General features: G+C 55.1%; 3 protein-coding genes across 15 annotated transcripts; 2 read left to right on the top strand and 1 right to left on the bottom strand.

Moving 5' to 3' along the window:
- The first annotated feature begins 107 nt into the window (after window positions 1-107).
- NR2C2AP (nuclear receptor 2C2 associated protein) lies at window positions 108-2,344 on the top strand. The gene is made up of 5 exons (XM_004008406.5): window positions 108-499; window positions 691-781; window positions 1,152-1,257; window positions 1,330-1,397; window positions 1,653-2,344. Exons 1-5 carry the CDS (start codon window positions 462-464, stop codon window positions 1,767-1,769), a joined length of 420 nt encoding a protein of 139 aa, XP_004008455.1. The 5' UTR covers window positions 108-461; the 3' UTR covers window positions 1,770-2,344.
- On the bottom strand, window positions 1,825-7,669 carry RFXANK (regulatory factor X associated ankyrin containing protein). Of its 8 annotated transcripts, none has more exons than XM_060415365.1 (11): window positions 7,585-7,669; window positions 6,829-6,968; window positions 6,125-6,319; window positions 4,570-4,650; window positions 4,398-4,463; window positions 4,026-4,126; window positions 3,723-3,848; window positions 3,302-3,368; window positions 3,031-3,225; window positions 2,865-2,945; window positions 1,825-2,050 (listed from the first exon to the last, which is right to left on the bottom strand). In XM_060415365.1, exons 3-11 carry the CDS (start codon window positions 6,309-6,311, stop codon window positions 1,980-1,982), a joined length of 975 nt encoding a protein of 324 aa, XP_060271348.1. In that variant the 5' UTR covers window positions 6,312-6,319; window positions 6,829-6,968; window positions 7,585-7,669; the 3' UTR covers window positions 1,825-1,979. The 8 variants fall into 8 exon arrangements, with proteins under 8 accessions (XP_060271348.1, XP_012033061.1, XP_060271347.1 ...); XM_012177671.5 differs by having other exon boundaries at window positions 4,570-4,653; XM_060415364.1 differs by having other exon boundaries at window positions 4,570-4,653; window positions 6,829-6,971.
- Window positions 7,670-7,741: 72 nt separating this feature from the next.
- On the top strand, window positions 7,742-18,802 carry BORCS8 (BLOC-1 related complex subunit 8). 6 transcript variants are annotated; one of them, XM_042249581.2, is made up of 6 exons: window positions 7,742-7,811; window positions 10,559-10,671; window positions 11,145-11,209; window positions 14,716-14,826; window positions 16,430-16,505; window positions 16,728-18,802. In XM_042249581.2, the coding sequence occupies exons 1-5, from the start codon at window positions 7,775-7,777 to the stop codon at window positions 16,461-16,463; spliced, it is 360 nt and encodes a 119-aa protein (XP_042105515.1). In that variant the 5' UTR covers window positions 7,742-7,774; the 3' UTR covers window positions 16,464-16,505; window positions 16,728-18,802. The 6 variants fall into 6 exon arrangements, with proteins under 6 accessions (XP_042105515.1, XP_042105513.1, XP_027825157.1 ...); XM_042249579.2 differs by having other exon boundaries at window positions 18,135-18,802; XM_027969356.3 differs by having other exon boundaries at window positions 18,398-18,802.
- The last annotated feature ends 1,940 nt before the right edge of the window (window positions 18,803-20,742 follow it).

Raw genomic sequence — 20,742 nt, forward strand, 5'->3', positions numbered from 1 at the left:
CCGCAATCACTCAATCAGGGCCCTTTAAGAGACAGGCACTGAGGGGCGGGGCAAGTTAAACCACGCCCCGGGCGTGTGGGCCGTGCGCGCCTGCGCGGCTTTCACGCGGTTCCGGGTCTTGCTTTTGGTTCCGAAAGCAGTTTGAGAGAAACTGAGGCTCCGAGAAGGCGCGGCCGCTCCCTAAACCGATAGGAAACCTATTTACTTTCCTTGGACCCACTGTGAAAGGCCTGGCCTGGGGTCGTTAGCAGTGTCTCCGAAACTCCAGGCTTTGCCAGCAAGGGGTTGGTTGGTCAAGGCGACATTTAGGCCTGGAGAGACCGGCCAGTGACGGATCTTGTGCCCCGCTACAGGTGAGGACGCGGAGATTTTCAGGCGTGAACAGGGTCGCGCTCTTGCTGCCTGGATTCCAACCTGGACTGAGCCCAGCTCGGAGTCCTGCGAGGCCTCGTGGAACCGAGATGACCCACTCTTTGGTTTGTCCAGAGACAGTGAGCAGGTGAGAGCCCTGGGCAGGGGTGGGGTGTGAACGGGGGCGGGCAGTGGCGGACGAGGCCCTTGGCCTGGAGTGCAATCCCTAAGGGGCAGACCGAAATGAGGGAACCGGTGGTGAGGAGGGGGTGAGCCAGGGAGTAGGCGAGCCCTCGCCACGGTGCTCAGCACCGCTCCACGCTGCGACTCTGCCTTTAGGGTGAGTTCGGTGCTGAATCGGAACACCAGGCAGTTTGGCAAGAAGCATCTGTTCGACCAGGACGAGGAGACATGTTGGAACTCGGACCAGGTGAGGCACCCTCTCCCTGGACTCTCCATCCCTGGTGTGAATCAGAATCAGGGCGGGAAGTCTAAGAGATTCCCTGTTGGGCCAGTAGTTGAGACTGTGATTTCCCTGCTGAGCGTATGGGTTCAACCCCTGGTTTTGGAACTAAGATCCTACAAGCTGTGCTGCACCGCCAAAAGAATGAATGAATGAATTAGGGGTCTAGTGTCCCCTGAGAATTTGGGGGCTCCCCAGCTGGGCAGGTTGGCCAGGAAGGGAACCTGTGCTCACACTGTGCTCCCCACCCCTCACGGAGTGTGTGAATGAGAGAGACAAGCATAGCAGGGCTGAGTCTGAAGTGCTCATGGGCCTTTCCTTTTCTGTCTGCTTCCAGGGTCCTTCCCAGTGGGTAACACTGGAGTTTCCCCAGTGCATCTGTGTCTCCCAGCTGCAGATCCAGTTCCAGGGGGGCTTCTCCAGTCGCCAGGGCCGCCTGGAAGGTACTGGAAAACCCTGGAAAGTGGGGGACTAGAGAGGGCTCTCTGGCCTCACTGCTTCTTTCTCTGCTGCAGGTTCTCTGGGGAGTGAGGCTCTTAGCAAGATTGTGGATTTTTACCCTGAGGACAACAACTCACTTCAGATATCCTGTTTCAGCTGCTGGGTGGGATGATCTGTGCCTCTGAAAGCTGTGGGCCCTGGCGTGTGACCTTGGGCAAGTGGCCTCTAGGTCTCCACTGGTTCAGCTGTAAAATGGGCTCATAACAGTCTGTTCTGTGTGAGAGCTTCTGAGGGACCAACAGAGTGCTGGGTCACCCAGCACGGTGGATGTATCTGAGGTGGGGCTGGCAGGTGGGAAAAGATAAAGAAATCTGTTTCCCTTGACTGTTCTGCTTACACCTTCCCAGTGCCACCTGCTGAGGTGGACCGGCTGAAGGTGACGTTTGAGGACACCACTGATTTCTTTGGCCGAGTGGTCATCTATCACCTACGTGTGCTAGGGGAGAAGGTGTGAGGCTGCTGGGTGGCTGCCTCCTCCCGGAAGCCCTCCAGGAAGCACAGCAAAGCCCTTCAAGTTCTGCACAGAAGGTTTATTGGTTCCTCTAGGAAAGGGCCCCCTCCCACCGTCTGTCCAGGAGCTGCCTTTGAAGCCGGTTCTGGGTTCCCCCAGCTCTGGGTCAACCATTTTGTTCCCTGAGTGTCTTGAGTCTCTGGTGGGCAGTGTCTACTCGGGGTCGGCAGGCACCAGGTTGCTCTGGAAGAGTTTAAGGATGTGGTTCTCGATCACCTGTTGCACTGGAAGCAGAACAGGGAAGAGGTGGGCCATGAACTGAACGGTGGCTGCAAAGGCCCAGGCCAACCTGTACCTTCCCCTCAGGGTATGAGCAGGGCCCTCAGCCCTGGGGCCTGGATGGAGGACCCATTTCCTCCTCAAGGAGACCAGATCCTTGCCAGAGAATAGCTAGGAAGACAGAGGCTTTAGGAACCTCAATTTCTCTGAAGTTTGTAAAAATGCATTTTTGGAGGGTTTTCAGTTATAAAAATATTCCTTACCCAACAAAATTGACAAACTGGAACTTTTAAAGTTGAGAGGGACTGTGAGAAATTATTTGTTTCAAATGGACTAAAACTCCATCAAGGAAGGATAGAATTGGATATTTCCCATGCACCACCCCGCATAACCCCAGGGGTTAGTTTTGTTAGGATCTCCCCATTTTCTGAAGTAGGGAGTCAAACTGGGGTCTGTCTCCAGCCCCTGTTCACATCTACTTCCTGCTATGGAAGGGCTGGTCTCCACGGCCATGCACACTGTGGCCCTCCTGGTATCCTCGCCCCATCGGGGCCCCCTTTAGACCTCTCAGTGCCTGCACGTCCCTCCATTACGGCCCCTGTTGCTGACGCACATCGGCCTCCTGCCCCAGAACATGCGGAGCCCCGAGAGCTGGGACTAGTACATGTCCAGGCCAAGTATACACCAGCACCTGATGTCTGCTACCATGAACACTTTCGCTGCTAGCATCTGACATCCAAAAGGGATGTCCCGTGCACCCTGCTGTGGATTATCCCACCTACAGCACCCTGACACTGCCTCCAAGTGTCTCAGGCCAACCTTTCCGATATCCCAAGGCCACGGCGAGGTCCATCGGGGTGTAGCCGGAGTCTGCCTCAGTGGTGAGATCGGCTCCTCGGGCTGCAAAGCAGAACAGGTGCTGCAGGGGAAGCTGGGCTGGGGACCAGGAGCCTGGGTGGGGTGCGGAGGTGCAGGGACTACCCACCACGCAGCCACGGGTCTGCTGGCAGCTGTGTGGCCCTGGACAAGAGCCTGACTTGATGAATGTGGCCACTGGAGTCTCCACCTCTAGGGTCTCTGAGGTATGCAGAGTGTGGGTGCTCAACCCAGTCGGCCACCTTGCTGTTCCTGCCACCTCCTGTCCTCACCTCAGTCCTCCAGGAAAAAGCTCTTACCCATCCTAAGAGCAGTTCAGACAGCTCAGACCCCTCCCTGGCTGTCAGGATTCCTGAAGGGCCAGCCTCTACTCCACTCACCCAGCAAGGCCTCCACACACTTCACGTGGTTCCCACGCACGGCGTACAGCAGTGGCGTCCCTCCATTCTGTCACAAACGGGTAGAGGACAACCGACACCATCTTTCCCAGATTCTTCGTGACCCCCCCCCCCCACACCTTCCAATTTAATGTGGTTCCTCCTCCTGTTTGTCACTTGGCCCATCTAGCTTCTTCCTTGGATCTCAGCTTAGATACTGCTTCTTCCAGGAAGCCCACCCTGACTTCCCTTGGTTCTACAGGCGGCCTCGGCTCTGTTTACTATATCTGAGCTGTTTATGTGTCAGCTAAACCCCTCAAAAAAAACAAAACTGGGAGCTCTATGAGGCTTGGGGATGAGTCTCAGCACCCCTAACAGACTTGGTACCCTGTGAGGTGCCCAGGGCCAGTAGGTGGCGCCTCACCCAGTCATAGATGTTGATGTCCACGTCACGTTCCAGCAGAAGCCCCACGATGTCCGTGTAGCCACCGGTGCTGGCCAGTGACAGGGCACTCTCCCGCTCCTTGGCCAGGATGTGGGGGTCGGCACCCTGGGAAGAGCAGAGCGGGCAGTGGCAGAGCCAGGGCAGAGGGAGGGGTGGGGGCAGCTTCTGCAATCTTGGGCCCCCGTGTTAGCGCCATCCTACAGACACGGCCCCAGCAGACTCAGCTGAAACCGCTGCCCGCCCTCCAGTCCTCAGGAAGCCCCCAGCTGGGCTGGGACGCACCCACTCGAGCAAGAAGCGGACAGTCTCGATCTCTCCAAAGGCAGAGGCCCAGATGAGGGGGGTGAAGCCGCGCTCGTCCGGCTTGTTGATGAGGTTGTCGCCTGGCAGGAGGGGGGTGGTACCACTGGGATGTACCCCTGCCCACTCTCCGCAGGCTGCAGAACCGGGGACGGGGTGGGCGGCTGGGGTCAGGTGTGGGCAGGGAGGCATGCATATGGATGGCACACGTGGACACGTGCAGGCACGTGCAGACAGGCGCACACGTGGAGGCTCAGGTCATGTCAGCAGCCACACGCACACACCAGCAGGTGAAGCCACACTGGCGCACGTGTGTGGGCATGGACACACTGGCACACGCGTGTGGACACACACCTTTCCTCAGATGCTCCTTCAGTTGGCTCAGCTCCCCTTGCGCTGCGAGCTGGTGGATGGACAGGGCTGGGGGCCAAAGAGAGGCAGAGTCCTCACCCGTCCCATCCCTGTCCAAAGTTGCTCCTCTCACCCCTGCCACCCCGCCACTTCTCTCGTCCCGGGGACCACTCACAGTCCAAGGTTGCTGGCAGGGCTGAGACCTCATTGCCCCGCTGCCGGTTGGTAAGGGTCGTTGAATGCTTCAGGGAGCTGCCTGCTGGGAGAGAGAAAGGGCTTCAGTTTCCCCTCAGTATGTCTTGGGTTTTAAGGCCAGACCCTGGAGGCTTGGCGGAGAAGGCAATGGCAATGCACTCCAGTACTCTTGCCTGGAAAATCCCATGGACGGAGGAGCCCAGTAGGCTGCAGTCCATGGGGTCGCTGAATTGGACACTACTGAGAGACTTCACTTTCACTTTTCACTTTCATGCATTGGAGAAGGAAATGGCAACCCACTCCAGTGTTCTTGCCTGGAGAATCCCAGGAATGGGGGAGCCTGGTGGGCTGCCATCTATGGGGTTGTGCAGAGTTGGACACGACTGAAGTGACTCAGCAGCAGCAGCAGCTGAGGGCTTGGAATTACCAGAGGCTGTGCCTGGCTCCACTATTCACTCACTCCACCCTCTCAGATGCCCAGGGTGTGTATTTCTCCTCCATCCTGGCGAGGTTCTGCACAAAGTCCCTGCCCTCAAGGGCCCATGGACAGTCAGGGAGTCAGAAACAGAAAATGAAAGCTTAAGCTGAAATACGGGCTCAGGAGAAATGAAAAGCAGGTGGAAGAGGGGCAGGAAGAAGGAAGGGCAGGGGGTGAGTCCCTTTCAGAGAAATTCGTCAGAGAGGACCACTCTAAAGAGGCCCAGCTGTGAGCTTGGCAGGTTGAAGAAACCCGGGGACAGGTGCAGGAAGAGCATTTCACACAGAGGGAACTGCAGGGGCAAAGGCCCTGGGGGGACTGAGCAAGACACTCTCAAAAGATTCCCGTCAAAGAAATCCTTGGATCCTCAACAAGTCAGACACAGAATTATCATCCGACCTAGCGTGGTACCCCCTCAAAGAGTTGAAATCACGTGTTCAGACAAAAATTGTACATGCATGTTCACAGCAGCACTATTCACTCACTAAAAGAGGAACAACCCAAATGTCCATCAAGGGATGAATGAATAAAGTAAATACGGTCCTTCCACGCTGTGGAAGGTTATTCAGCGATAAAAGGGACGAAGCGCTGACACACATCGCAAGGCAGGCGAGCCTTAGGGACACGCTGAGCAGGAGCAGCCAAACAGAAAAGGCCACACACGTCGCGTGAGCCCACTGATAGGGAATGTCCAGAGCAGGCGAGTGCATAGGGACAGAAAGCGGACTGTGGTTGCCAGGGGCTGGAAGAAGAGGGTGGGAGTGACTGCCAACACCTCTGGGGTTTTCCTTTTGGGGCGATGGAAGCTTTCTAGAACTACAAAGATGTGGAAGTGACACACCATGGTAACTTACTGCCACTGAATTGTAAGCCATTCCAGTTAAAATGGTATGTGCATTTTACCACAATTAAAAAAAGAGAACAAAACAGTTAAGCAATCCCTCACAGGGTGGAGAGGGAAGACACATTCAAGGTGATGGGACATACAGACAGAGGGCTCGTCTTGGGCCTGACATGCCACCGTTCTTGCATCCCAGAAGCAGAGGAAGTATCCTACCTTGAGGTGAGGAGCTGCCAGCATCTGACTCAGGATTCCCAGGCTCCGGGGTACAGGGGAAGAGACTGAGGACCACAGTGTCTGAGCCATCAGGGGCCTCGTCCCTGGGGTCTTCGGGGTCCCCCAATTCTGGGGTTGAAGGCTGCTGGGTCAGGCTGAGATCCTCGGCAGGCTGGGTGTGCTCCATGGGGAAAGCTGGTGGAAGGGCCAAACAGGGAGAGATGGCAATAATTATCAACAACTCATTGAGTAGGCACTGGCTGACATACCTGGCCTTACACAGAAAGGGTGGATACATTCAGACTCAGCCAGAAAATTAAAACCAGAGTCCAGTTTTAATTGGACTTCTTGAACCCACTCCTCCCCACCACCAGAGCACACACAACAGGCATTGCTTAAAAGCCCTGGCTCTGGGGTCAGCTGTCTGAATCTCTCCACTTTATACGCTGTGGAAGCTTGGGCATCTGACTTAATTTCTCTAAGCCTCAGTTTCCTCATTTAAAAAATAGGGACATGAGGCCTAAAAAAATCATGTCTGTAAATATCTGGGCAGGAGGCCTGATACCCGGACAGATCTTAATAAATGTCTGCTATTGTTTTTTTGGGGGAGGGGGAAATCCCTAGAATGAGCGAGGGCTCAACAAAGATGTGATTGGCTGCATCCCACCCGCCCCTCCCAAGCCAATCCATCAAGGTCCACTCACCTCCAGCTAGCCTCCTCTGTCACCCGACGCCGCAAGTCAGGGTACCCCCAAACTTGGGGGCGCAACTCACAAACTTTTCTCTTCCAATTGATGTAAGGGGCAGCAAGATGGAGCCTGTACCGTCTGCGCTTTGCCTGCTTCTGCTGGGACGAGAGCAACTTGATACGCGACCGCTACCCCCACCCCGAGTTCTCCCACTGCGCCTGCGCACCCCTGCCCCCCGCAAAAGTGCGGAAAGGCTGGAGCAGTAGGAGCGGTTTCTGGCCCTTTAAGGCTTGGGGGAGGGCCATGGCTTCCGCCAGGGCAAGAAGTATGCAATTGCGCCTGCGCATTCCCGTCCCCGCCGCCCCGGAGGGAGCCTGGTAGGGTCGGGAGGGATGGGCGGGGCCACAGAGGGCTCTCTCTCTCTCGAGTTCTCGGCTCTCGTGCTCCTCACCCCTAACTCCGCCCACGTTTTTCCTGACGCAGCCAATCGGCTCCGCCTTCGGACAGACGGGCCGGGGTTTCTTTAATAGGGGTGCGCGAGGGTCTCCACCACTGTTGCGCTCTTCCGTAACAATATCTGCTGTACACGCGTGGGGGCTCAAGAGCGTCTGCAGGGATTTGGTGGCAGCAGTGGGGTACAAGTGCATGGAGTATCTCCCCAGTTTGTCTGCCTCCGGAAAAGGGGTTCGGTAAAGGAGGGGGCCCTTGCCCCTCCTCCGCCTGAGCGTCCCTCCTGGAGCTTCAGGGGGTCTCCGGGCCCTCTTCACTCACCTCCGGATTGCCTCTTTCCCCAGTCTCTCACTCACGGCCGTTCTGTCTGGGTTGGCTAAGAATCTAGAAGGGAAGACCAATTAGTACCGGAACTGGATAAGCGCGGCGTCTAGTTTCGCAGGGAAAGTTTAGGCAGTTGTGTTCACCCCAGACTTCCGGTTCCGGTCCTCGGAATAGGGCCGTGGCTACTATGGAAGAACCCGAGATGCAGCTCAAGGGGAAGAAAGGTGGTGTGGGGCCCCACGCGGGGCGGGGCGGAGGGGCCAAGGACTCGTAGAAGGGCGATCTGAAGCGGGTGACAGGGGGCCACGGCGCTGAGGGAGCGTTTGGGGGCAGTGATTGAATTGCCAAGAAATCCCGGCTCAAACGCTGACTAGTTTTGAAACCTTTAGACACTCGGCCTCGGTTTTGTCATCTGTAAAATGGGGTGTATAATAGTCCCCTTGCCTCCCCCCATAAAATTTTGAGAATTCAGTAACCTGATATGTTAATATGTAAAACACTGGAAGAATGCCAGGGGCGTGGCAGTTGTGGGTAATGTTTCCTTTGTATTTAAGCGTTTGTATATATTTGTTGTTGTTCAGCCGCTAAGTCGTGTCCGACTCTTCGGGATCACATGGACTGTAAGCCCACCAGGCTCCTCTGTCCATGGGATTCTCCAGGCAAGGATACTGACGTGGGTTGCTGTGCCCTTCTCCAGTTGGATATGTGTACATATTTGTAAATCACATAGTTACAAGTTACAATACCACAAGCTATTTTTAAAGTGTCAGTGTCGTTAATTTGTTACATACATTATTGCTAATGAATTATTTACACGTCACAAATACATTTAATTCCACATCCTTCAAAACAGCACTGTGCTTCTAAGTCACTTCAGTCGTGTCCAACTCTGTGCGACCCCATCGACGGCAGCCCACCAGGCTCCCCCGTCCCTGGTATTCTCCAGGCAAGAACACTGGAGTGGGTTGCCATTTCCTTCTCCAGTGCATGAAAGTGAAAGGTGAAAGTGAAGTCGTTCAGTCGTGTCCGACTCTTTGCGACCCCATGGACTGCAGCCCACCAGGCTCCTCTGTCCATAGGATTTTCCAGGCACTGTGAGGCGTAAGCTATTACCACTGTGTTCATTTTCAAAAGGAGGAGCCCTAAGAGGGTAAGAGGACATACAGTTTGGAGGTGGCAGGCTTGGCTCTGCCTGAGTCAGGGCACAGTGGTGAGCTGGGCACACCCAAATTGGACAGTCTCAAGCACAGCCTCCCTTGACTCCCAGACACCAATAGGTTCTCCGTCACTAACTACACTGTCTTGGGCAGTGGGATGGGGTCCATCTCTGAGGCAAAGCTTGACGTGGGTTCTGTTATCCTCTTATTTTTCCAGATGAGAAAACTGAGGCTCAGAGATACTCCTGCCCTCACAAATCCCAAGTTTTAGATAAACATAATGTAATAAAGAATGAGAATTTTTACGACTGAAACTAACAAAACATTGGAAGTCAACTATACTCCAATGTAAAATTTTAAAAAAAGAATAAGAATTTAAGGGAAATGAATAAGTTCTGACTGAGGTTGAGGGTGAGGTTGAAGGGACATCTGATTAAGCTTGGTGATTAGGGAAGGCCAGGAGGTGACGCTTGAGCTGAGACATGAGGGATGAAGGGCAATGAGAGGTGGGGATGGAGGCAGTGTCGTTGACAGGATCAAGTACAAAGGGCTTGAGGTGGCCGTGTTCAGAGCTGTGCTGAGACGCTAGTCACATTTATTCAAATTTAAATGAATTAAAATTAGGGGAAATTTAAAATTCGGTTTCTGAGTCACATTTCAGGTGCTCATTAGTCACTAGTGGCTGCCATATTGGGCAGTATAGATTATAGAACCCCTCCATCATCTCAGAAAGTTCTTGTGGAGAGTGCTGAATGTCCATGGCACAGCCATGAGCCATTGTGCCTGGGGCAGAGGGCCAGGCTGGCAGTGGTGGGGGCATGGGAAGAGCAAGCAGAACATGCAGAGCATTCTGGGCCACGTGAAGCAAGGCAGATTTAATTCTCTGGCTGATGGGTGTCACCGGAGCGTTTCAACCAAGGGAAAGACCTATCTGATATGTTTAGTAGGAGCTCATCTCGTCTGTTTTGTGAGGATTGGATTGTTGGCTGGAAGGAGAGCAGGGAGCAGCTAAGTTTGGGATCTAGGTGAGTGACGGCTATGCCTGGACCAGTAAGGGCAGTGCGGTGGTAGAAGTGGCTGAGTTTGGGGCTTTGTTTTGTGACCGAACAAGCAGGAGCTGCTCATTGATGGGGTAGGAAGGGTAGGGACCACCATTTGGCTGCTGTTTTTGAGGCAGACCCTGAGACGAGGAGTCATCTCTAATTAACTTACTAAGAGAGCCCCACAGAGGAGAGGGGGAAACAGGACAGGGTTGCGGAGGAGGCTGAGCAAGCAGCGACCTCAGGTGGAATCCTGCAGAGGGGAGCCACGGTCCATTCCCACAGGGCAGCTTACGGGGACGAGTCGCACCTCTGAGTTGTTCGGACACTCAGCATGGGTCATGGGCTTTCCTCCCCCTCAGTGGTCAGTCATGGCCTAGAGCCCCATGTAAACTTGTAGGCACTTTTGGGTCCAGTTGCCAGTGGGTATCTGAAGAAGAATCTCTGATTTTGTCACAGGTAAATGAAATGTGAGTGGATCTGAGTGGGTAGCAACAAGCAAGTAGGTTTAGGAAAGGAAGGACCATGACTTCACTGGATACGTTCACGTCATCAAGATTGAGGCCCTTCTGTGACTCCCAGATGGAGTTTGGCCCTGCTGTGACCATCTGCAGCCCATCACCAGGGCTGGGAGGGATGCTGGGCGCTCGTCTCCTCTGGGTGGACTCACAGGCTGAGCAATCAGGAATCTAATGCTTTGTCTCTTTGATCCCCCGTCAACCCTCTCCCCGCTCCCCACGGCCCCACGTTGTCAACTGTCCATCCTGGACCCAGTTACTGACAAATTCACTGAGAGCGTCTACGTCCTGGCCAACGAGCCGTCTGTGGCCCTGTACCGGCTGCAGGAGCATGTGCGCCGCTCTCTGCCTGAGCTGGCCCAGCATAAGGTGAGTGTCCTGCCCTAGCGATGACCTCTCCCAGGGTCTGCGCCTTGGGAGCTCCGGCCTGCTAGGTGGAGCAGGGGCTGTTGGTGTGGGAGTCAAGGCTGGGATACGAGCAGGGAGGTGCATGGCCACTGACCCAGCTTGGGGCTGGACGGATACATCTGGGGTGGATTTGGAAGAAGAAGAAGGTGCTGCGTCTGCTGTGACCCATGTGGTGAGAAGGAGGCAGCCACGGGAGGACCCAAGTGAAGGATGCACCAGGCAGAGGGAACAGCCTGCGCAAAGGTCCTGAGGCGTAGCTGTCATGTGCTCACAGAAAGAAAGCTGAGGAGGGGCGGGATTGCCGGAGGAAAGATTGGGGCTGGAGGGGGCGGGTCTCTGCAGCCGTGGTGATTGGCGTTCGGGTGCTCCATTCCAGAGAACTGGGAGGAAGGCGGTAACAGCCAGCCCTGCTCACAGCTCCCCACCCTCCACAGGCTGACATGCAGCGGTGGGAGGAGCAGAGCCAGGGAGCCATTTACACCGTGGAGTACGCCTGCAGGTGAGCACCGCCCTGAGCACCGCCCGCGTCGCCCCACAGTGGCTCAGGTGTTCAGGGGCACCTCCGTCAGCTGCCTGCTGAGCCCTGGCCTGCCAAGCCCGCCTGAGTAGGGGCAGGTGGAGCTCGGCTCAGCTGGCCGCAGCGCAGAGTTCCAGCCCAGACCCGGGCTTCTCACTTTTGACCCATCCTCACGCGTCTCGGTCAGGCTTCTTCCTCGTCCTCAGCAGCCCCCGCCATCTGTCACAGGAGGGGGTCGTAAGGATTCCAGGAGGTGCCTCAAGAGGCCAGTGTTTCCCACCCACAGTCAGGACCACAGACTGGCTGGTGGGGTGGATGGCAGCCGGGGGTAGTGCCCAAACACAATACTGTTTATTTTAATTTTTATTTCTTTCTAATTTTTTATATTGTTGTAAGAGGCATGTAAGTAAAATTTATCATCTTAACCATTTTTAAGTGGACAACTCAGTATGAAATATGATCATAATGCTGTGCAGCTATCCCCACCACTCACCTCCTGAGTTCTTTCCATCTTGCAGAACTGAAACTGTCCCTGTTAAACATGAGCTCCCCGTTCACCACCCCCATCCCTGGCTCCTGCCATTCTTCTTTCTGTCTAAAAATCTGACTGTTCAAGGGACCTCACAATGGGATCATATGTATATATATATTTTGTCTTTTTGTGACTGTCCTCTTTCATTTGGCATAGTATCTTCAAGGTTCATCCACGCTGTAGCCTGTGTCTGAATTTCCTTCCTTTTTAGGGCTGAATACTATTCCAGCCTATAGACGGATCACATTTTGTTTATCCATTCATCTCTTGGACATTTGGGTTGCTTCCATGTTTTAGCTGCTGTGAATAAAGTTTCTGTGACCATGAATATACCATTTATTATTTGTGTTTTCTAGTTTGCTGACCTTTCTCTAAATACCCAGAATTTCTAACCCCAAGTGAAAGATGCACCCGATAATAAAAAGCAGCAGTTGGTGTTTCTCCCCGTTATTGCAGCCTTGCCCACCTGCCTCCTCTGCTGCTCTGGCTCCCCACGACTGTGTTTCACATCCGGGCCTGCTCCGTCTGCTTTAGGAGTTGGTGGCTTAGGAGTGGTGTTTGCTCCTAGTGCGGGCTGTAGGTTGTTTTGGTGGAGGCTAGACACTCCCCAGCAGTCCTTGTCCGTGGCACTGTGGGATCTGCCTGCCTGTTTCTGTTGTGTAGTTGAAGTTCCTTGACAGGAAGTCCTGTTGCTGGGAGTTCTACCATCACCAGCCTTGACCCCTCTGCTGGGGCTGGAGGATGATCCAGACTGATGGCATCTTCCTGGGGATTGTGGTCACAAACATTCTTCTCAGCTCCAGGAAGAGTAGAAAAGATAAGGGAGTTCTTCTTGCAGCTACTAAATAGTTCCTGGTCCGCCAAGAACCTTTCGGCTCAGGTGTGGGACTTCCTAGGTGGTCTAGTGGCTAAGAATTCAAGCTCCCAATGCAGCAGGCCGGGTTTGATCCCTGATCCGGGAGTTAGCTCTCATGTGTCACAACTAAGAATTTGGATGTTGCAATTAAGGATCCTGTGTGCCACAACTTTAAACCTAGCAGAGCCAAATAAAAACAGTTTTTTTTTTTAAAGGCCTAGGTTTAAGGAAGAACAGATCAAAGCCTGTATTTTCTCCTAGTTCCTCTAGCTGTCCTGCCCATTGCAGGAGTTTGGACCCTGGTTGGCTGTTTACACTTACATTTTAATGAATTAAAATGAAATAAAACAAAAAGATTCAGCTCCTCAGTCTCACGAGCCACACTTCAAGTGCTTAACAGCCATCTCAGTGGATAAAGAATGTGTCCATCATGTTCCAGAATGTTCCATTGGACTGCCTTGTGGTAGGCAGGGGGCCAGTCTGCTCTGAACTCTGAGCACTTCTCTTTAGTGAGATGCAAATTTCTCTAATGCTGATAGACTGTTTCCTATGGACATGAAAGCGCCCTTTTGGTTTAAAATGCCTTACGCAGTGTTAATGTTTGGTGTGAATCTGGAAGAAGATACTGTGTGGTCTGTTGGTTGGGCCAGTGGTGAACTTGTGTTAGACAGCTTTCTATCGAAGTTGACAGATACTAGGAAAGCTGACTGCATTTGGTGGTGTCAGATGAGCAAATGGACAGTCTGGGTTTCAGCCAGCACTCCCCACCTTTGATCTCATGGCCATTTCCAAGCAGGTCCTTGACTGATAATAAATGGGAGTGACTTCTTTGTCTTTAATAGAAGGACTTGGAAACAACCCTTTTATTTTTACTGCAGGTGTCATTGCACAGGCAACTTTCTGGCCTTAGCGATGCCCCAAGAGGTTAGGTGAATATTTCCTGTAGTGCTGTTGGAAACAACGTTTTTATTAGACATGCATCAATGTTGCAGCAACATCAGAGCTTAGCACAGCTTTGCAGTAGTGCCTCCCTAATGGTGCTGAGTCTAAACACACTTTTAGCGCTGTTCACAGTCCGGCTGACTAGCTTCCCTCAGAGGGAGGAATAGGTTACCTGAAAGGAAAGCATGATATTTTACAAAATGAAAGCTGAGTGCTGAAGAATTTATGCTTGTGAACTGTGGTGTTGGGGAAGACTCTTGAGAGTCCCTTGGATTTCTAAAGGAAATCAGTCCTGAATATTCATTGGAAGGACTGATGGTGAAGCTGAGGCTCCGATACTTTGGCCACCTGATGCGAAGAAGTGACTCATTGGAAGAGACCTGACCCTGATGCTGGGAAAGATTGAGGGCAGGAGGAGATGGGGACGACAGAGGATGAGATGGTTGGATGGCATCACCAACTCGATGAACATGAGTTTGAGCAAACTCCGGGAGTTGGTGAAGGACAGGGAAGCCTGGCATGCCGCAGTCCACGGGGTCACAAAGAGTCGGACACGACTGAGCACCTGAACTGGACTGATGCCATCTTTGGTTACACGAGGGCTTTGCTGTGCATGCGGGCTTTCTCCAGTTGCGAAGAGTGGGGGCTGCCCTCTGGTCGGGGTGCTCAGGCTCCTCCCTGTGCTGGCTTCTCTCGTCGCAGGGCACGGGCTCTAGGGTGCGTGGGCTTCAGGAGTCCTGGCACGCGGCCCCTAGAGTGCCTCTGCAAGCAGTTGCGGTGCACATGCTTAGTTGTTCCAAGGCATGTGGAATCTTCTCGGACCAGAGATCCAATCCACGTCCCCTGCGCTGGCAGGCAGATCCTTATCCCCTGTACCACCAGGGAAGTCCAAAGCATGTTATTTTTGAGGTCATCTTTGAATGCTTATAGCTCCTTCAAAGCATTAAATAGTCTAGCAGCCATCAAGCAAAAGTTGTATCTTGCCATCTGGTCCATGGGGAAATGAAAACTCTAAGCACACAGTGAGCCCTCGGAGGCCCACGGAACCCCCGGCAGCTGGACAAACCCCTGGGCCAGTGCGGGCGCCCGCTGAGGTCTGGTTGCAGGTGCCCACTGGTCTGGTCTGATGCCGCTGACTGGGTCCCCCTCCCGTTGCAGTGCCGTGAAGAACCTTGTCGACAGCAGCATCTACTTCCGCAGCGTGGAGGGTCTCCTCAAACAGGCCATCAGCATCCGGGACCACATGAACGCCACGGCCCAGGGCCACAGGTAGCTGCTGGGACCGCCCGCCCCTGCTGCCCTCAGCCTCCTTGCTGCAAGGGCCTTCGCTGCTCAGCCAGGAACTGCGCCTTCTCGCTCCTTAAACAACGCCCTTTCCTGGTCTCGCAGTGGCTGGTGACTTCCTTTTGTCCTTTGCTATCTGTAGCGGGAGTTGAGTCAGTCCGCCCCCAGCTCCTGCGCGCTGCTGTGTGCTTGGGCTGGGTGCTGGGGGCACGGCAGTGACCGAGACAGGTTTGCTCGCAGCCTCACGGGGAGGCACACGGCAACCAGGTAGACACGGGACAGACAAGAACATTTCAGATACATGTGGAGGAGGAGAAGGGGGCCCCCTCTGAGGAGGCGGCAGAGATGTAAACAGAAGCTTGAACAAAACGCAGACAAAGGTGACCATGAGTGGGTGTTGGGTGTGGCGGGGTGGGACAGAGGCCCTGGGCCTGGTGAGCTGGAAGTGTTGGAGGAACATCCAAGGCAGTTGTAAGTGGAGTGGGTGCAGGTGGGGAGACGAGGCTAGGGAGGTGGGCAGGGACCTCGAGGGCAGCAGGGAGGGTGCCCAGAGCTGAAAGAGGCTTTGAGCCGATGACCAGGTGGTCCAAGAGTGAAAAGTGCTTACAGTCCTTACATAAGGCGGAGAAGGAGCTCTGTTTGGTTTTGTTTTCATTACAGCTTAATAAACATGCGTTTGAACACCCATGTACCTGCTGTACCACTTCCCAGGTGGCTCGGTTGTAAAGAATCCATCTACCAAGCAGGAGACGCGGATTTGATCCCTGAGTCGGGAAAATCCTCTGGAGTAGGCAGTGGCAACCACTCCAGTATTCCTGACTGGAGTCATGGACAGAGGCGCCTGGTGGGCTATAGGGTCGAGAAGAGTCAAACAGCTTAGCGACCCAAGGGCGGCTGTAGCAGCACCTGCTGTAAGCTGTCACTCAGCCTTGAGATGGGTCTGACTCCTGCAGTGTGGGGTCCTGGCATGCGTGTCCCCCACAAGGCTTTAGAAAGGAAGAAAACCCCTTTATGTTGCTGGGTGTGATAACAGACACAAGAACTGCCAAAACCAAAAAAGCCTCGCATATGTGTAAGAAGGGATGTGCAGTGACCTGCCCTCTGAGGGTAGCATGAGCGGGGTTCTTGGGGGTTCACCAAATCACCACCTGGCTTCTCTGCCTCGGGTGGGTGACAGCCACTGGGACTGGAGTTCACTGCAGCAAGCTTTGCACAGTACCCCCCCCCCCACCACCACAGCAAGGCCACAAAACCGATAGCTCCTGCTTTCAGCTCCGTTGCCCAGCTGCTTCCAGAAGCCCTGCTTGTGCCCCTGAAAGAACAGTAGCAGCAGCTGTGTAGTAGCCATTCACCCCCTCTTGCCTCTCTTCGCAAGCCCCAGGGATCTGAAGCTCCCAGACCTACATGAGACCCAGCTGCAACCTCTGAAGTGGGTAGCTGGTCCTATTTTTACAAAGGATACCCTGAAGGCTCAGGCCAGGAGTGCTGGGAGACTGGAGCGTGACCCCAGTGTGCAATCCAGTCTAGCCAAGCACGTCTCAGGGCCTTGGACCTCAGCCTCATAGACGCTGCACGTGTTTTGTTCCAGCCCCGAGGAACCACTCCCACCCTCCTCAGCCTGATCCCGGAAGAGACTTGGAGGTGCTTCGGCCCCTCTGACCCAGGTCAGTGCCAAGTGGACCTGGAGCCCCTCTGCTCCGAGCTCTGAACTAACCCATCTCCTCAGCATCTGAGGAGGGACCTGCTTGACTAACCACTGGGGTTTTCTCCCTGGGCTTCGTTTGTGGGAAGCTAGAGGGTAGGGGCACCTGGTGCGCTCTGCTGCGCAGGGCTGTTGTCAGCCCGTCTCCCTGGTGCTCTCTGTCGTCTTCCTGCTTCTCATCCAGGCCACAGACCCTGTCTGGATCCCAAGGGCCCCTGCCCTTCAAGAAGAGCAGAGCGCCATTTTCGCTACCCTCCATGTGCCGCTTGCTTGCTTTACCCACTGTCTCAGGCAGAGCCCAGCATGGCAGTTATCCACCCGGCTCCGGAATCCTCTTTCTACTGGTGACCTGCCGTGTGACCCTGAGCAAGTCCCTGCCCACCCTGGTCTCTGCTGTTCCCTTCTGTCACGGTGGTTCATTAGCGGCAAAGAGGACCTCACTACATACGGTGATGCCTGTTGCGGCAGTCAGCTACTGCTGCGTGACAAACTGTCCCCGAGCTTAGCAGCTTATGACACCAGTCATCTGCCTGCTTACAGTTCTGCAGTTTGGGCTGGACTTGGCCAGGCCGTTTTGCCGGGCTCCTGTGGGGGCCATCCGTGGTTCTTGATGGGGTCCGGTGTTCTGAGGTAGCCTCGCGTCTGGCCCTTGACCAGCGCTGCCTGGTGTTGCGGGGAGTGTCTAGTCCTCCATGTGGACTCTCTGGCGGGCCAGCGCAGGCGCCTCCTGGTGCTTGAGTGCCCAGGGTGCACACGCTTCTTCAGCCTTCCCTTGCTGCACAGTTACGGGCGTCCCATTGGTCAAGGCCAGTCATGTGGCCAGGACTGGGACCAATGGGAGAGGACCACAGGAGGGCTAGTACCGGGAGGTGTGGTTGGCCATCTGAGGAGGGCAGGGCACCAAGACCGGCCTGGCGTCTTGTCATTCTGTGCTCATGCAGGGCAGACACGGGCAGACTGGAGGTGCCGAGGGGCTGACCGTGCCCGTGGCTTGTTTAGCTCTCAGAGCCTCCTCATTTGCCGTGGTGTGTGCTTGCGCTGCGGAAGTCTTCTCAGAGGGTCAGGGGAGGCCTGGGTGGGGACAGGGACCCCTGTGCCTCCTTGAGCAGCAGCCCTGAGTGCCAGGAGGTGGCAGCATTCATGGGTGTGCAGTCAGAGTTCCTTTGGGGTTCCTGCCACGTGCTGGGCTTGGCTCTGGCTGTTGGGGTAGTGAGGAACACTATGGATTGTGGAGTTGCTCAGGGGACCCCTGGGAGACCCTGGAGCAAGAAGGGCTGCCAAGGGGGTCAGCAGCCCACCCCATTTCACCACCCAGTGTTGCCCACCATCCCTGGAGCCACACGCCCCCATCTCCTGCGTCCTGTGCCCTGGTCCCACCCACCCTCACGCCTCAGGAAGCTGCCCTGCGGCCCCTTCTACCCCCTCCACACCCAGCGTGTTTCTCCTGCGCCTGCCCGGAGGCTCCAGGCCAGCCATGGGCGCCCCGAGTCATCTGCTGTCCCTTGACTGCTGTACCCCCTCAGAACAAAGTGCTCTGCGGCGCCTCCCGATCCCACCTTTGCCGCTACAGAGCCTGCTCTTCTCCCCACAGCTGCCGCCCCACACCCCTCTCAGAGCCTCCACTCCCACTGTTCCCCAGATGGCGCCCCCACAGGGTTATCGGTGACCTTTCACAGGGCAAGTCTTGGTCTTCCCTGCTTCTCCAGGCCCAGGGCCCTACACACATCCCCATTTTGCAGAAGAGGAATGAGGCTTGGAGAGCCAAGGCAGGGTCAGCATCGTGACCGGAAATGCCGGGATTCACACCCAGACTCTGACTCCCGGCACTTCACCTCTTCTCTTGGCCCCACCCAGGATCTTGCTTCCGATGCCACCTCATCGGGGCTCCCCTGAAGCCCTGGGGGCATCTCAGAGCTCACCTTGACCCTCATCTCTACTCCCCTAGCCTGACCAAAGCTGGACTCTGACACAACCTTATGGGACTTGGCAGGGACTGAAGACCAAGCAAGTGTGGCCAGCGCATCCCTCCTGCCTCTGGGCCAGCCATGAACGTTCTGAGACGAGACTTTGCTGCCCTTGGGTTCTTAGCCACCCCTCACTGGCCCTGGACATGGCCATGGCCCCTCGGACCAGTAACTGCTGCCACGACCACACGCCTGCTGTGTGTCCAGCTCTGTGCCGGGCACTTCACAGTGCTCATCCTTCATCCTCAGACGGCCCTGTAAGGGAGATGCCGCCCCGAATACAGATGGGAGAAGAGAGGGTCTGAGAGGTGCCGTCATTTGTGCAGCGTGACACAGCTAGGGGGGAGGAGACCCTGGTCTAATGTGGCCCCAGCCCTGCCTCTGACTTGCTGTGTGACATGGGGCCTGGCTCTCACCCTCTCTGGTCCTACCTTACTCCATCTAGACAGGAAAGCGTGGATTGGAGCCTTCTCTACAGGCTGCGGCAGACATTTGTGTAATTGCCTGCCTGGACTGTGTTCTGCCTCAAACAGAAATGCCCACCCCAAGCTCAGGCCATATAGAGAAGACACCCTGACCCCAGGGGTAGGTGTGGGACCCTGGCCTGGCTAATCAGAGCGCCCCATCTCCCAGGTCACAGTGCTTGGTTTGAGAGGGGCATGTGATCCAACAAGAGGTCTTCCCTGAAGATTTTGCTGGAAAAGTACAAAAAATACCATCTTCTTTCTCGGGTTGGTAAGCTCAGCAGATGGAACGTGGAACCTAAGAACATTGCCTGGGACCTTGGATCTAGCTGTGCCTGATACTAGAAAAATCTTAATTCTTCAGTTTCATGAGTCCCTAAAATCACTGCATTTGCCAAAATTGATCTGAGCCGGTTTCTGCTGACTTGAGGAGATCCCACACTGATCCCTGAGGATTCCAAGCCTAGGAGATCAGGGCCTGTGGTTTGTATGGCTCTAGGGTCAGCTATGCACCAACACAGTGCCCAGCAAAATCTATCAGGGCGATCAGAATGGAGTTGTTGAGGGTACAGCCAGGATGGGCCCCAGGCTCACTGCTCTGGGAGCATCCCCTAACTTGGCCCTGTAAAGTGGTTAGGAGGGGTGGGGGGCAGAGAGGGTCCCGGTGGGGTGTTGGGGCTGTAGAGGGGCCTGTGGGCCTGGGAGGAGGGATGGGGAAATAATTGCCTCCCGCCATCAGGAAACGGTCAGCCCTCCGTCTTCTCTGCTAGGGTGTTCTGGGGGTCTGGGGGCCACCATTCTGTCTTCCCTCTGCCCTAACTCAGTTTGGAGGGAGGAGCCTCAGGTTCACTATTGTAGGCCCTGACTGGTATGTAGTTGCCCCCCACCTCCCCGAGACACTCTGTCTTCATCTGCTCTGAAAGCACCTCTTGTCCATCTCTCCTTCCACCATGAAGCCATTTATCCAGCAAACACTGATCTGTCTGAGCTAGGACCTGTCTGCCCCAGGGGATGCCCTGGTGAGCCAGACAGACCAACCCTGGCCCCAGAGCTCACACCCCCTAGATGGTCAGCTTAGTGATGTAATCTCATGAATCCGAGGGCCAGCCTTGGATGGTTCAGGCACAGTGAGCTAGTGGGGAGCACTCATGGGGTGCCCTAGACCTTCCAAGGCTCCCTATCACCCACAGCCTCTGAACACGACCTCAGCCAGGGACTAATAGTACTCTCAAAGAGGTCTGTGCGGGACTGTGGGTTGTCAGATCCCACCACCACCTCAAGTCCTGCGCACCCAGGGGGTGTGATTAATTTTGCCTTTCATTCCTATGGCCAATTTGCCCTTCATTCCTGGTGAACGTCCCTGGGGCTTCCCCCATAGCTCAGTTGGTAAAGAATCAGCTTGCAATGCAGGAGACCCGGGTTTGATCCCTGGGTGGGGAAGATCCCCTGGAGAAGGAAATGGCAACCCACTCCAGTATTCTTACCTGGAGAATCCCATGGACAGAGCTTGGCCCCCCTGCAGTCAGTGGGGTCGCAAGAGTCGGATGCTGCTGCTGCTGCTGCTAAGTCGCTTCAGTCGTGTCCAACTCTGTGCGACCCCATAGACGGCAGCCCATGAGGCTCCCCAGACCCTGGGATTCTCCAGGCAAGAACGCTGGAGTGGGTTGCCATTTCCGTCTCCAATGCATGAAAGTGAAAAGTGAAAGTGAAGTCGCTCAGTCGTGTCCGACCCTTAGCGACCCCATGGACTGCGGCCCACCAGGCTCCTCTT

Source organism: Ovis aries, chromosome 5 (genome assembly GCF_016772045.2).
Source record: "Ovis aries strain OAR_USU_Benz2616 breed Rambouillet chromosome 5, ARS-UI_Ramb_v3.0, whole genome shotgun sequence".
Lineage (NCBI taxonomy): Eukaryota > Metazoa > Chordata > Mammalia > Artiodactyla > Bovidae > Ovis > Ovis aries.